Raw genomic sequence first — 15376 nt, 5'->3', positions numbered from 1 at the left:
TTTAAATTATAATAAAAAATAAATTAAAGAAATTACATAACAAAATGAGAACTTTTAAAATAGTTGATTTAATATTAACAATGATATATATTTTTTTCAAATTTTTATGATATCTTCAAATTTATATTTTATTCAAAAATAAAATCATTATTGCTTTCTTAAAAACACATCAAATCGTATTATAACATCGACAGAGACAAATAATAAAATAGAACATTAAAATCGAGATGTGTCTCGCGCAATACTCTTCTAGTGTGTGTGTGTGTGTATATATATATTATGGTTTACTTGTTTTTAAATACTTTAGCATGCTATTGATATTCGATATATTAGTGTTATGCATGAATATGATTTTTATGTATGCATTGGGTCTCCTGACAAAAAAAACTACGGTTATCGCTATAATCAGAAACATGGCAGACATGTTTGCGCATGAAGATCAAATCAACAAATGTCGTGAAAACTCCATCTAAGCCACGTCATAAGGAGTACCACCAACCCACAATACGAGGAGCCATAAGATCTTAAAAACGAGTTTATTTGTAAACATGTTGTCCTGATATCATGTTATACACATAACTATTTTGGTATATCTATATTTTCAGTGGCTATTTGTTGCACAAATTTATTTACTCACTGACCCTAACAGCTAACTAGTAATACATCTTCAGGACAAGAACTTCAACAGCCAATAATCACAAGGGTAAATTCCAAAGATACTGGAATGAGTAAATTTCAGTTACGTTTGTGTCGTCTAATCGTTGAACGTTTCATTCTACTTACAGTTTATGTGTTATCGGATTTGGAGTTTCCTAAGCCTTAGACTGTTTATTTGGTTTTAAAGATGTTATATTACTAATAATCAGTTAAATTATATAAGACTTAAAACCAGTATTTGAAATATATAATAAACAAAAATAAGACATAATCATGAAACAATCAAAGTTTTAAGAAAAACAAAAACAAGTGACAAGCAAACAAGTACACTAGATTCGACAAATGCCAAGGAGGTTTCTCATTGTACCTTCCATATTTAACATAATTATTTTGTCTTTTTCCCAATAAATATGAATTAATTAATTGCAAATTGCATACACAAGTCAAATTAAGCATCAAACCCAAGTTGGGGTTAACTTTGAGCCACTAAAATGGAGAAAATTAATCATTCAAATTTGTTCTTCCATTCATCATTTTTGTTACCTTCCATCAAGGCTTTGTGCATTTCAAGATTTTCTTTTTGTTTTTTTTTTTTATATATTTTTCATGATCCAAATCCCACAAATCCATGTTTTTACTTGCTTGGTTTTAAAGGGTACAACTGGAATTTTGTATGTATTCAAAATAAAAGGCATCATTTATATTAAAAGATGGAGGTTTTATCCTTAATTATTTTAAGAATTTTAAAAAACCATCTATTTTATAATAAATAATATTGAGGGATGGTTTGGTTCAGACACAGAGGCAGAACACAAATGGACTGGATCAACAATAGTGAAGGAGTCTAAAAGAATTTTATACTTAAAACCTTAATAGACTGAAGATGGTTCACTATATCTAAAAAAAGCCTAGGGGCCAAGGCCCCCTATGGCCATCCACCCCTGTTCAAACAGATGAATGAAAATGAGAATGAATTTTCGTTCCCCTCACTTTAATTTGGAATGAAAATTTGGACTTCGAAAGAATGGATCCATTATATCATAAAAAATCATACAATTTCTTTTATTTTCTTTCTCATTAATTATTATTTAATATCTCTTATCAAACCCCCTTAAATGATAATAAGATATTTGGTTAGAGGTATTAAATAGTAGTTAATAAAAATAAAGGAACCTATTTTGTTTTATAAAATGCAATGGGTTCATTCCCCTAAAAGTTTATATTTTCATTTCTGGTTAAATTGAAGGCAATCAAAATGCATTCTCATGTTCATTCATATTTTTATCTATTTGTCTGAACCAAATAACCCATAAATATTATTAATAATGTATATTTGTTATGACATTCATCATATATGTTTATCACGCTATTCAACATAAATATTATAACAAAATAGATGGTTCGTGTGTTTTTCAATATTTAAGTTGTCTAAATGAATATGTCCTCTTAATAGACTAATAAGGTATTGAAGATTGTTCTTCAAACGTTATTGATTCAAACTTCTTTAGGGTCATTGTGATTTGTGAGATTTGTCTGAGTGTTAACTTTAGTATCACATTAAAGGACGTTACCAAATATTTACCATATAAATGCTTACTGTGTGTCACTTGTCTTATTGGGTGTGTATGACAAGAACCAAAAATCTTATCTTATATGAGGCATAAAAGATCAAAAAAATCTTACCTGATAAACATTTACCAGATAAAAAATGCTTACCAACAACTTCTTTTGATGGTTGAAAATTTTATTCGATAAAATAAATATATATTAGTACCTTTGTCTGTAAGTGTTTATTCAATGATTGTTTGATAACTCTCCCCTAAATTAGTCAATAGACACATATAACTGGTCCTAACATCCATTATAATATATATATATATATATATATATATATAGTTTGGTTATTATACAACCCTTGTCATTTGTGTAACCAATACAACTCAATCTCAACCGTCCATTTCATTTGATTAATATGTGATTTTATAGAGGTTTTGATTATTTCCTAATATAAAGTATTAATCATAATTARTGAACTGTATTCATCTTCCATAAATATTTAAATCATAATAAATGAACTTTAATCATTTTCATAAATATTTTAATTTATTGGGTTGCATTGGTTGTACAAATGCGATAGATTGTATTTGAAATAAACCCTATATATATATATATATATATTAAAGGGTTTTATATGATAAAAAATAAATAAATAATGTTTTTTGTAAAAAAACAAAACAAAACAAAAGGGTAATTAAGGAAATTGATAAATGATAACGGGTGACGGAAAAAAACAAAGGCTACGAAAACGGAGTCAGCAAACGATGGTAGTGAGTCAAACTGTTGTCTTCGGGTCGTTCCGTCACCGGTGCCGGTCACCCACCACGTGACTGTCACGTGTGTCCAACCACGTGATACTGACGTGCCCTCCACATCTTCTGCTACTAGGATTTGCCAAATAGCATTATTTACTTTTTTGCTTTTTTTATTTTATTAAATATTATATATGGGTTTACGTGCAAAATCTTTTTTTATATTTTTAATTAATAATAACATATTTTCTTTAGTCGTTAGACATTTATGATTGTTTTGATTGGTTATCAAAATAAAGTGGTCTGTAATACGTAGAAAATTTAATTAAAATAATTTGAGAAAAAAGTTAATTGCTGGCAGCTTTAACCTGTTTTTATACAGAAGAATCCGTTTTCAAGAATAGTAATTTAAGAAGACATTTTTTGGTTCACTTAACTACTGAGGCTAACAGGGGTCCTGAATTGAACATAGGATCTGTCTTGTATATGATCAGACTCACTCCGACATTTTGTCAACTGAACTACACGTCAAATGCATTAATACAGCTTTATTAATTTTATTAGACTAACAAAGATAACGTTTTCAAGATTCTATGCTTGTATTTTCGAGTTACATCCAGATCAGTAGAACTTTCTGGTTAAGTTTTACCACCCGTTATGGTTCTTATATCGGCATCCCCGCTTTTACAACTATTTTCATTTTCACCACAAATGGAAACATAAACGTAATTGTTACTATAATTGCCATTATCACTTACAATGTAACTATTAATATGGATTTTATTTTATCTCTATTTTATCCTTGAAACATATCAATAGAAATAATAACGGACGAGTCATGGATTGTGCTTTAGAAAAAAATTAATCTGATGCATCTCATTAGTATTGACATTCAATTAAGATTGATCAAAGGATGGAGATATCTCCTCCTACGTTTCTCAAATCTTATCATAACTTCCCTTCTCATCGGAATCCAACCCTAATAATTAAGTATTAATTGTTTTGTATATATTTTTACGAACTTTTTAAAAAAGAAAAATAAATAGAAATGTAATAAATTTAATTTTTGTTGCTTAAGAAAAACAACAAATATATTTGGTATGGTTGGAGTGATGTTGCAATTGAGTCAATAGATACGGTTTTAGGTAGGAACATAAAGGTACTTACATACGTTTGGAATGTAGCCAATAAATTTAAGGTTTATTATTATATGTATTTAAATAATTTATTTATTAATTCATATATTGTTTTAAAATTCTTTTTTGGGTTGAAAATAATTGTTTTTTCAGTGATTTAATTCACTTTTAGTTAATTAATTTTTATGGGTTTTAATTCTTCAAAAGATTATTTGCTCTTAAATATGTTATCAAAATACAATAATATGAACCACAAGAGTGATGCCTGATTGGTTTGAGCTTGGCTTCAAAGGTAAAAGTACCAGAAGGTCTCAGATTTAAATTCAAGAAGAAATAAAAATCCCCTTGTGGCCACAGAGGTTCAAATGCGATGACTCCGAACTATCTGCAAAGCATGTGGTCGTCCTGGGATTAGTCGGCTCGTATAACGGGTTGGATATCCAGGTTAATAAAAAAAATACAATAATATGAATTATATGTAGAATTATAACAATTCAAGAGGATCTGACTATTTGGCATTGACTACACCACTCTCTTCTTAACAGCTTAATGAGTTTAAGAGGACTTACGGTTTATTAGATCAGTTATACATGATTGTTTGATAGTAACTTAATGATATAGAAAGTGACTTATTCAACAAGCTTTCAGAATGAAGTTTCATTCAAAAAACCAAGTTTTTTTCTTCTGAATTTGTCTCTTCTAATTAAAAAAAAACATATTACTTTCATCAATGAAAGAACTATCTCAAACAAGAACCTTTTCTATTAATACAAACAGATTAATCACACGAACAACTTATTCATACATAGCTTAATAAAAAAACCAACCAAACAACCCTTAAAATATCTACGCATGACTTAATCATAAACCCATAAATTACTAAGATTTATTTTCCTAAAAACGATATTCTTGAAATACAAACTTAATAAATATTTATATGAAATTAATAAATTAAAAAAGAGGTTTAAAAGTATACCCTAATTAATTTTATGGGGTCCATATCTTTTCCCCCCAACTCGTGTGCACGACCCCTCTATGGGTTTAATTTTAAAATAGTTTACACGTGGTGATTGTCTAATTTAAATTATATTCTAAAAATTATTTATTAAAAGGTAAAAAAATATATTTAAATTTAAATAAGCAAGTAGTTTGAATAGAAAAGCCAAGGTTCATGCCACCCTTGTCCCTAGATCTTGACTCTCTACGATTCGTACATTCCCTCTTTTTTATTTTAATATTTATTTAAATTAGATTCGATGATTTATTTCGTATATTTAACAGTGGGGTTTTAAATGATAAGTATTTGTAGCTGCTTTCAATCTGAAACATGCCTTATCAAGTTGAAACGGAAATAATAAATGAAGAAATGATGTAAAGCGAGCACGTTGTATGTTATAAGTCTCGTTTTTTTGTATATTAGATTTCATGTGACTAAATTTATGTTTTTATTATAAGAAGATTTGAGGTTACCTTTTCAAAGTGACCAAGAGATGACAAAAAAGGGTACAAGATGATCTTTGAAGTCATGGGACAAGAAAAGAGGTAGAACATGTAGGTTAGGTGTGAAGTTGCAAACTCATGCTCATGTCTTTTACATTTTAACACATCATATTTTAACATGCATGCATGCATGCATACATATATACACACACATAGAGGAAAAGTCAGTTGCGAACGTAACTTTTTTTGTGAACTAGGGGGGAGTAACGAGAACGTGCCATGTGTCCAATACATTCATGGGATATTCATCATAAATAGTGTAAATGTTTTCATCATGAATGTTGTAAAAGATTCATGTTTGCCATACATGATGAACGGAGATACGTGTCGCATTCTCATTTGGTCCTTTGTTCACATCGAAAGTTAGTTTCATAGCTGAATTTTCTCTATATGTGAGAGTGTGTGTGTGTGTGTGTATGTATATATATATATATATATATATATATGTGGAGGGATGATCAAATGAGAACGTGGACGAAATAAGATAAAAAGAAAACGGTCAATAACATGTGGACCATATGTGATTTTATATGTGATTACAGAATGTGGTCAACATAAGGGTGAGCAGGCGACCTGGCCCGTGACCTCAGGTTGCGGCTAAAGTCGTATGAATCACATGTGATTCAATTATTTTTATGTTCTATTATTTGATTATTATTCTCGTATAAATTTGAATATATATATATATATATATATATATATATATATAAAAGAATATCTTGTTATAGTAAAATATATTGTAATTATGTGATGCATTTGATGGATTTAAAATATTGAATCAAATATTATTATATTGATATAATTGAAGTGATGAAAAAGTGGTCATGTAATTTGTTGGAATTAGGTTTGGTTTTATGAAGAAAGAAAGTAGTGTTGGTCAAAATGAAGCCCACCCTCTTTGTTTTCATATTAATGGCTTCTTGTGTATGCATCTACTCTCAGTCTCAACACATTCTTTTTTTAATATCCAATTAATATTTATAATAAATTAAATTAAAATTAAAATACTCTCAATTTTGATAAATCATTCTAGACCAGTTATCAGAAGAAAATTAGACACAATTCGATGACTAGTTAGAACCGGTTATTTCCTACCAGTTATACAAATATGGCACTGGACCAATTATAAGGACCGGTCAACTTTCTTTTTTTGTTGAATTTTGTAGTTTTCACGTGTCACGCTTAATTGGTTAATGGACTTGACCTTCTTTTGGTTGTTTTCTGTACCTTTTTACTATTTTGTAGGTCTAACCGAAGAAGAACCAACTTTTGTACATGATCAAATAAAAAGAATCTTAATATATACATGATAAATTTGTTAACAAAAGAAATATTCATAATATGTTTTGATAAAAATAAAAGGGCATCTAATAGTCTGTTAAGTGGCAAGAAAGTTTTACGCTTACATTTTATGATAATATAATTAATCAAACTAGCATACGATGAGGTGATTCTGGTTTTACTAAACTAGACGTTTATATGGAATCAAATTTTGTTATGTATGTAATTGAGTACTTTGATCATCTAGATATATTGGCACGGTGAAAAAACAGAGCCACAATTTCCGATTTTGACCTTCATACCAAAAATTTACCAATTTGTCCTAAATCCATGTTTTTTGGGCTTTCAAAAGAAAGGACACTACTCACACCAGATACGAGATACAAATTACTCGATGTTTAACTTCGCTACATCAACAATGATATAGCCAACGAAAAAGGAACCGAATGAAGACGATGACTTAACAATAACAATCCCCAAAGACCAGTGGCAGACCAAAAGCCCATAAACTTCCCCGATGTGTTTTTAGTCAAATTCCATCATTTTCAGGTAATTTTTAAAGCTTTTTGGTAAAGTTTGAAGGATTTTTTTTTAAAGTTTTTTGGTTGATTTCATAAGATTCTGTAAGTTCTTTGACCAGTTTTGATAGACTTTTACAGCTTTTTTGGTGATTTAGGGTGACTATTCGTTTTTTGATTGATGTTCTTTGTATTTTCTAATAACCCGGAGCACACATCAAAAGTTAAGCGGGCGCACCTTTAATGCCCTAAAAGAAAATTCTACTTGCAAATATCAAAGTTGAGCGGGTGCACATGACCCCACTCAACCCTTCATAGGTTCACCCCCGCCAAAAAACCCGATAATTCCACTAAAACCATAAACCAAAAAGTCTACTAAAACCGGTAGTTCTAGATAGGCACATTTTTGACGATCAAGAACCAATAATTCTACTAAAACCGGAAACCATAAAAAACTTAAGTAGAAATAGAAGAAGATTAAATTGTTTAGGAACGCAAAGCAAAAAAAGGTGTGTTTTAAGGACATGTTTTGTTACCACCCTTTTCCTTCCATCCATCCAAACCCTATCTTACAATACATGAAAACAGTCACACATCTTTCATTCATTAAGAAAAGTAGTAGCAAAACCCAAAAGGAAAAAGGGTCCCATCATTTCCCCCAATTTGATTGAAATTACCCCATTGCATACTTCTGGGTCCAGCTTCGTGCAGTTGTCTCATACTTGCTCCTGTCGGTCTTGTACATGTGAGCAATCTCGGGCACAAGCGGATCGTCTGGGTTGGGGTCCGTCAACAGCGAGCAAATCGATAGCAAAACCTAAGTAAAAACCAAGAGATAAAGACAAGTCAAGAGCTTTGGCTTTAATCATCATACTTTTGACAAGTTACAATTACTTATTTGCCCTTGCCCGCACCTTGACTAATCCAGTGGGACCCCTGAAGATAATAGTTAGGAAAATCTCCGGTGGTCCTGAGAAGACTTGAATTGGCAATTTATTGTTGAGCTGGACCTCAAGGTTTCAGCTATTAGGGTTTGTCGTTGCACATTTGGAACTTCTAACATGCTCTAAAATCGATTGCCTACCACTAATCAAGGGGCTGCTTGGTTGGTTTTTCATGAAGACCTGTATAGATAAAACTGCCTATGTGAATTAATCAGTCTATATAGACCGGAAAGGTTTTTGTTTGGAAGGGTATTTTCATGGATGGAAGGAGAGCGTGATTAATTGGGAGGGACAGGTTTGGAAAAAACTTGGCTTTCTGCAAAGTTCTCCCTAGAAGCTAACTGCATAAGCCACTTTCTATATCAATAAGCCACTACCAAATAGTCATGTATAGCTGACCGAACAAGCTGTGAGTTCTGTTAAGCTCATTAAGCTGCTAAAAAACAGGCCCTTAAGTATGGTCTTCCAAGGAGTTTTCAGACATGAAAGCTTACTATGGCTTAAATGAAATGCTAAAATATTGACCTTGGAAATCGTTAGAGCTGGGCTCCATTGTTCCTTCAATATATCAAGACATATGCTTCCGTTGCTGTTGATGTTCGGGTGGAAAACCTTTGTCCTGAAAGCTACCTTTAAACAAGAAGCAGAAATGCATGTTAAGGAGTATGACACAGAAGTTGAAACATTTAAAATATACATTAATTTTGAAGTTGAAATGGAGCAAAAAACAAGATCCATGCAAAAATGAGCATATTGCTCAAAAATCAATTGCAGTTCATAAGTACCTTAGGTGGCTTAAATGGATAATCCGGAGGAAAGTGAATAGTAACTAGAAAGACTCCACCAGCATAGGGGCTGTCGGGAGGCCCCATAATTGTAGCTTGCCAGTGAAACATGTCTTCTGCCACTGGGCCTAAAATCACACTTACAAAAAAGAGGTAAACCAAATGAAGAATTGAATATTTTCACATCAGCTTATGATGAACACCCACAAATGAATAGAAATGCATGTGTTTGATTAGGTTCATAGTGTACATGTATGTATCTCCTATTATCCTATGTACCCAGTAGAATACACCATAAAAGATGCCCCTTTGGGATTCTAACCTATGAATAGAAATGCAGCCACAGTAATAGAGTTTACAGATGCAAGTATCTTGTCTTTTGAGATGTTAACAAGAGGTTGATGATATGATAGTAATGTTAAAGAACATAGTTTAGGAAAAAAAACTTGATATATCAAGTCTGTCTCACAAATATGTTGAGTTCAGCTGGAACTGAATCCCATATTCCCATGGTAACACACACAGCACACAAAGAGTATGAGTACATAAATAAATAAAAAAAGAAAGAGTACTTTTACTGTTTACATGATTACAAGTTTACAACATTCACCAGATGATAGCAGATAAATATTGTTCATACACACAATCCACACTACCACCAATTGTTTGATATCAATATGGTACTATAATTACTCTATGTATAGAAACATATAATTCACTTTAAGTACTCCATATATGCTAGAACAGTGGCACTGGTACATTTCTTTGATTGATAAAATAGTACTATAACAGGTTTAAAAGTGAGGTTAAAACTTTGTAGCAATTATGTTTATCTTGATGAATACCAGAAAGAGCAAGTATGCAGTGAACTTTGAGGGTAAATTATGTCAACTGAGTTTGATACTTTGATGTAAAATATATAGGGTTGTAAATTGTTAAATGCCAAATATCAAACAAGGATTTGACTTGCAGAACTAGTATGAAGGCCATGCCATTGCTTACTCCGTTGGTTTATGTTTTATATTTGATCTCATCTCCATATCTACAGAGACACATAATACAAACATTCAAGGATGTACATACACATACATAATACAAACATTCAAGGATGTACATACACATACATAATACAAACATCCAAATAAGCACATACACACAGATAATATGCTAGATAAACTCAAGCATGGCAAGATTCAAGGTAAGCATATTATGGAAAGACAAGAATAATATATCAAAGCTTCAAATTGAGTCAGTCAGTATCATAGGAAGCTACTTTCCCACTAAAAGCCCAGCTATATTGAAATAAATCCATATTTATACAAACATATATCATAGAGATGTTAAGAATATCAGGCTCGGAGCTCAAACTCACTTAAACTAGAAGGGAATTATGATTTAAATCTTTTTATGCATCTAATTGTCCTATAAATTTCAACAGTTAGGGTAGCACTCTAGCTAAGACTAAGTTGAACAGAAGTCTCTTCAAAACTTAAAGCCAATGACTCAGAAGTCAACTTTGGTTTTCACTAACACTTGTAGTGCCTCTTTATTAAAAAAAATTACTTGTAGTGCCTTGCTTTAAGAGAAGATTGATACAACAATGATACATGGTACCATTCACTATCAACCTCAGACTATATAGCAAATCAAAAAATCAATAAGATTTCAGCTCTTAAAATTACACACCCATCATTCCAAAATACATGCCCTTGAAAGGAGACAATATTTGTTTTTCTAGTAATAGAAATCTCCCTATTACAATTTCACAAAAGTCTACAGAAATACATGCTCGTATATATATGCCAATTTACAGTATGTTGTAATTATCAACTCCTCATCAGGATGGTAAGCCAGGAGGTTGGTAAAACCTTGTGTAGAAGCTAATGACATGGTATGCCCCAATTGGATAGCCCGTTTCATCAATCAATCACAGATCAACACCTATAATAGGAAATAATTCCCCTACCTATGTAAACAAGCAAATTTATCTAGAGATCAGACCATCTTCCAACAATTTCCCACACAACCACAAACAAAAGCCAACAATTCGTATTCTTTTCCACAGTTTTAGCAACAACAACAACAAATCAAAGCCAAACAGCATTCAATAGACGTGATTTAAACAGAAAATACGACAGATCAAAAACCAAGAGTTGGGAGAAAACAACAAAAACAGGATCTAAACGATGGATGTGATGTGAAGACGATACCTGCGCTGCAAGAGGTAGGAGGATCTTTCTGAAGATCCTTGAGTTCTTTCAAGATCCGCTTGGAAGCCATGAGTCAAACCAACACCAAGAAATCCTGAATTTTTCCACAAACACGAACCCTAACTTAATCTGAGACTCAACTCAATAACAACACACATACATAATAATAGACACATCAAAATCTATCCATATGAAGATTGAAGAGATAATTTAGAGAGAGAAAGAGAAAAAGAAACGATTACCTCGAAGATCCTCACCTCTGAAAATGAGTCGTCGTCTTTTTTTCTACTTCTGAAAAATCGGAGGAAAATACCGTGATCGGAGAAATGCCCTTTATATAGATTATTCTCTCTTCTGTCGTCTTTCTATTGGTCTTATCCCTTGGTCCCACCTATCCGACCCGACCCGACCCGATTATTTGATATTTCTCATCTCCCTTTTCCCCCTCTAATTAAGAAAATGTTGGAAGTTGTTTACTAAAACGTTTTCAAGTAAGCGTTTATTAGGTCAAACACCTAATGGGATGAATATGTTAAGAACTTATAATCTTACCCAGTAAGACTGGTGATAAATATCGATCTTTTGATCCGGTAAATAGGGGTGACGACTTTTACTTGATTAACGTTTATTATGTAAATTGTTACCTACGATGTTGTTTTGATGGATTAAAATCTTATCTTGTAGGGTAAGTGAGAATATTGACTCTCATCGGTAAACGTTTATCGAATAAGCATTTGGGTAAACACTAAACAACCCCGTAATATGTTTTAGGTTCTAAAATGTATTCATGTACAATACTTATTAGTCACATGGCCGATTTCAATTGTGTAAGAGGAAAAATAAGGTCTATGATCGACGGGTCTGTCAATTGCAACTGATCCTAGACTGTTTCTAATCGGTCCGATTATGCTTTTGAAAATTTACTATCGGTTCCATAAAAGCAAGTCTGAGCGTTCATATTCTTTAAAAACGGGTCCTTGATTGATTTTGACCGGTCTTTTATCCTAACGTCGGGTCTTCTTTTCCTAACCAATCGTTTTGATTCGGATTTAGTGCATGTTCAGTTCTCAATCCTTTCTTTACATCTATCGTCCATTGTATAGGTGATCATTTGCGGGCTTGAACTAGACACAGACTAAACCTAACCTTTATTAAATAGTAATTATAACTTTTATTTGATTATTTAAATTATAATCTGTCCAATTCTTTTACATTGACCGGAATCGTCCATTAGTCTTAACAGGCTGCTTATTTTTTAAAATAATTATACAAAAGTATAAGTACATTTTTTAATGGATCGGATCTGACGTTTCTAACGAATCACATTATTCATAAACAACTGTAAACTCTACTGATATCTTGTAGTGACCAACAACATGAATGGTTTGGACATCAATTAAACATGTCTTTAATCATCAAATTTACATATGATTAAGAATTTTTTTTGATGGAATTATCATGCATAAGCTTTTAAGTGAATTGCGACCATGATATATCAACTACATATATTTCGATTTATAAATAATTAATATGATTTTCTTTTTCGATTTTTTTTACCTAAGATGCGAAAGAAGAGTTATCACATATTTTTCTTATACCAAAATATACCGAAACAGATCAATACAAAAACTCAAATAAACTATGTATCATGTTTGTAATGTTTTTATGTTGAAAAGTGCAGTGTTTTATCAACTAATGACATTAAAGCACATGAGAAACGGCTGGTCCATACAGAGGTGGACCTACGAAGGTTACATCGTTTAACTATAAAAAACAAGCTACGTATATTTTTCAAGAAATTATTACTGATCTCTTGGTTAGTTCTCTTACTTTTCGTATGTGAGGTTTTGTGTACATGTTCTTTATCGCAATTTTTTCAAAAACATAATAAATCTGAAATTGACAGCTAAAAACTAAGAAAATAATCGAAATAGAATCTGAACTCATGTCCGGGATGTGATAAAAATCGTCAAAACCAACTTTGCCTAAATTTTTTTAACTTACGACATAGGAAAGTAATGATAACCTCTTGTTTACAATATTTAATGAAGTAAGTCCATCTCGAATCCATATATGTAACTATATTTATTATTTTTTCCTTAGCGTAATTAAATACAATTGATTTAAAAACAGAGACGTATACCGCTTGCTAGTTTTTTAAAACCGTTGCTTTTTCTAGAAAACAAAGGGAAAATATTTAATAGAAAATAACAAAGAAAAAGGATATAAAATTTACAACTCAAATAGTATCACCAAATCAGAGTGGCGCAGCGGAAGCGTGGTGGGCCCATAACCCACAGGTCCCAGGATCGAAACCTGGCTCTGATATTGGAGACAAGCTTCCAAATTCGCCATCATTTTTTGCGCTTCACATTATTTTTCCTGATGGTTACATGTAAAGGTGCCTGGGTCGGGTTGGGCCGGGCCCAAATTAATTATCTCGTAACTGATTCCGATTCCGACTCAAATATGAAGGCCTGGTCCTGTGTAAAAAAAATAAAAATTCGATTTTTTATATAATTTTTTTTAACGAATACAAAAGTATTATTCTAATTACAATGTGTAAATGATATGAGACAACTTGTGAGCTACTCGAGATCGACTCGGTCAAAGCTCAATTAACAATCTACTCGAACTAGCTCGGATTAAACTCGAACTCCACTCAACATATTAATGAGTTGAATCGAGCTACCTAATATTTGACTAGAAAAGCTCGTGAGATACTCGATTTTTTTATCTATAATTATTTTTATAGTATAATTTGTAAAATATAATATAATATAATATAATAAAAATGTCTTACTTTTTTAGATATTTGAACAAATTTGTATATTTTTTAATTATAAAAACTAATCAATTTTTTTATTTATTAAAAGCAAGTTAGTGTTTTAGCCGAATTTGATTGAAAAAAATTCGAATCACGCTCGGTAGCAAAGCAAGGGAAAGAGAGGTGAGTGTTTTTTGGGGGAGAGGTACTATTTCAGCAATCGATTCACTAGCACTTTTGCGCAATAATTCTATCTCATAATTAAAAAAAAGACAAAAAAACTACAAGACATATAAGTGTAAGTTGTCCCATATTAAAAAAGAAATAGTAAATGAAAGGTGATGGGTGTTATAAAAAGAGATGAGGTGAATAGAGTTTGTAACATTTGTCTTTTTGATGACTAAGAGGCCGTTTACCAAACACTTACCCGGTAACCACTTACACGGTAAGCAATTACCGGTAAAATTCAATACTATTATTTACTTATTGAGTAAGATTTTAGTCAACAAAAACGGTTATCATATTTGGTTTTCGATTATCATAAAATTATCACATAATTATTAGATGATTATCACATCAAATCACATCATAAACAATATTCAATCTATCAAATTATTGTCACATTATTATCACAGTATTATCATATCATTATCGAAAACGGACGCATCGACATAAAAACTCTCCGATAATAATAACAAAATTTAAGAGATGAAAATAAATCTAGATAACAAAAAGTTATGAATAAGTACTAATTTATTTTCATTTATTTTATTTTTTGTTATATGTTAATTAATTTTTATTTTCATTTATTCTCTTTTTAATTATGTGTTAATTAATTTGGAGGTCCCTAAGTGTTCTGACATTTTCATAAAACAGGGGTGTTCTCTTTTGAATCATTCCCTATAATTATATAAAGATATGTTTTATGCTGTTGCTCAATGAGTCACTGACAATAAACAATTTAGATTAATTAAAACATTAAAAAGGTAATAAAAATCAAATACCGTGTTATAAAAAACTGCACATTAAGCAATGACGTGCCACATGCTTAACGTGACGTCAGACACAAGCCTTGAGTCACGATCCACCATAGCAACTGTTGCGGCAATCCTTTTACAATAGTGCTCAAAATACCAAATACTAAAATAGTCCTTTATCAAACGCAACAAATACAACATATAATAATTGGTTGGAATTGCTAAATACAGTAATTAACAATCCTAAACCAATTGCTAAATACTAATGTTCGAAAAAACTTGCCGCAATAGC

General features: G+C 31.4%; 1 protein-coding gene and 1 non-coding gene across 4 annotated transcripts; one reads left to right on the top strand and one right to left on the bottom strand.

Moving 5' to 3' along the window:
- Positions 1-7809: 7809 nt before the first annotated feature.
- On the bottom strand, positions 7810-11646 carry LOC112527285 (ubiquitin-conjugating enzyme E2-17 kDa). Of its 3 annotated transcripts, XM_025137823.1 has the most exons (5): positions 11583-11646; positions 11341-11434; positions 9131-9258; positions 8871-8975; positions 7850-8218 (listed from the first exon to the last, which is right to left on the bottom strand). In XM_025137823.1, the coding sequence occupies exons 2-5, from the start codon at positions 11408-11410 to the stop codon at positions 8075-8077; spliced, it is 447 nt and encodes a 148-aa protein (XP_024993591.1). In that variant the 5' UTR covers positions 11411-11434; positions 11583-11646; the 3' UTR covers positions 7850-8074. The 3 variants fall into 3 exon arrangements, with proteins under 3 accessions (XP_024993593.1, XP_024993591.1, XP_024993592.1); XM_025137825.1 differs by lacking the exon at positions 11583-11646 and having other exon boundaries at positions 7810-8218; positions 11341-11419; XM_025137824.1 differs by lacking the exon at positions 11583-11646 and having other exon boundaries at positions 9131-9269; positions 11341-11424.
- Positions 11647-13596: 1950 nt separating this feature from the next.
- TRNAM-CAU lies at positions 13597-13668 on the top strand. The gene has a single exon. It is a non-coding gene; the product is annotated as a tRNA-Met (tRNA).
- The last annotated feature ends 1708 nt before the right edge of the window (positions 13669-15376 follow it).

Source organism: Cynara cardunculus (assembly GCF_001531365.2).
Source record: "Cynara cardunculus var. scolymus isolate 2C chromosome LG 15, CcrdV1, whole genome shotgun sequence".
In the NCBI taxonomy this organism is placed as follows: domain Eukaryota; kingdom Viridiplantae; phylum Streptophyta; class Magnoliopsida; order Asterales; family Asteraceae; genus Cynara; species Cynara cardunculus.
The sequence above is the reverse complement of the archived record's forward strand: the minus strand, read 5'-3'. Positions and strand labels throughout refer to the sequence as shown.

Coding starts and splice junctions, on each gene's coding strand:
- LOC112527285 (XM_025137823.1), bottom strand. CDS start 11,410: ATGGCTTCCAAGCGGATCTTGAAAGAACTCAAGGATCTTCAGAAAGAT. Junction 9,259..11,340: donor TCCTACCTCTTGCAGCGCAG/GTATCGTCTTCA, acceptor GTGTGATTTTAG/GCCCAGTGGCAGAAGACATG. Junction 8,219..8,870: donor CAGCTCTAACGATTTCCAAG/GTCAATATTTTA, acceptor GTTTTTACTTAG/GTTTTGCTATCGATTTGCTC.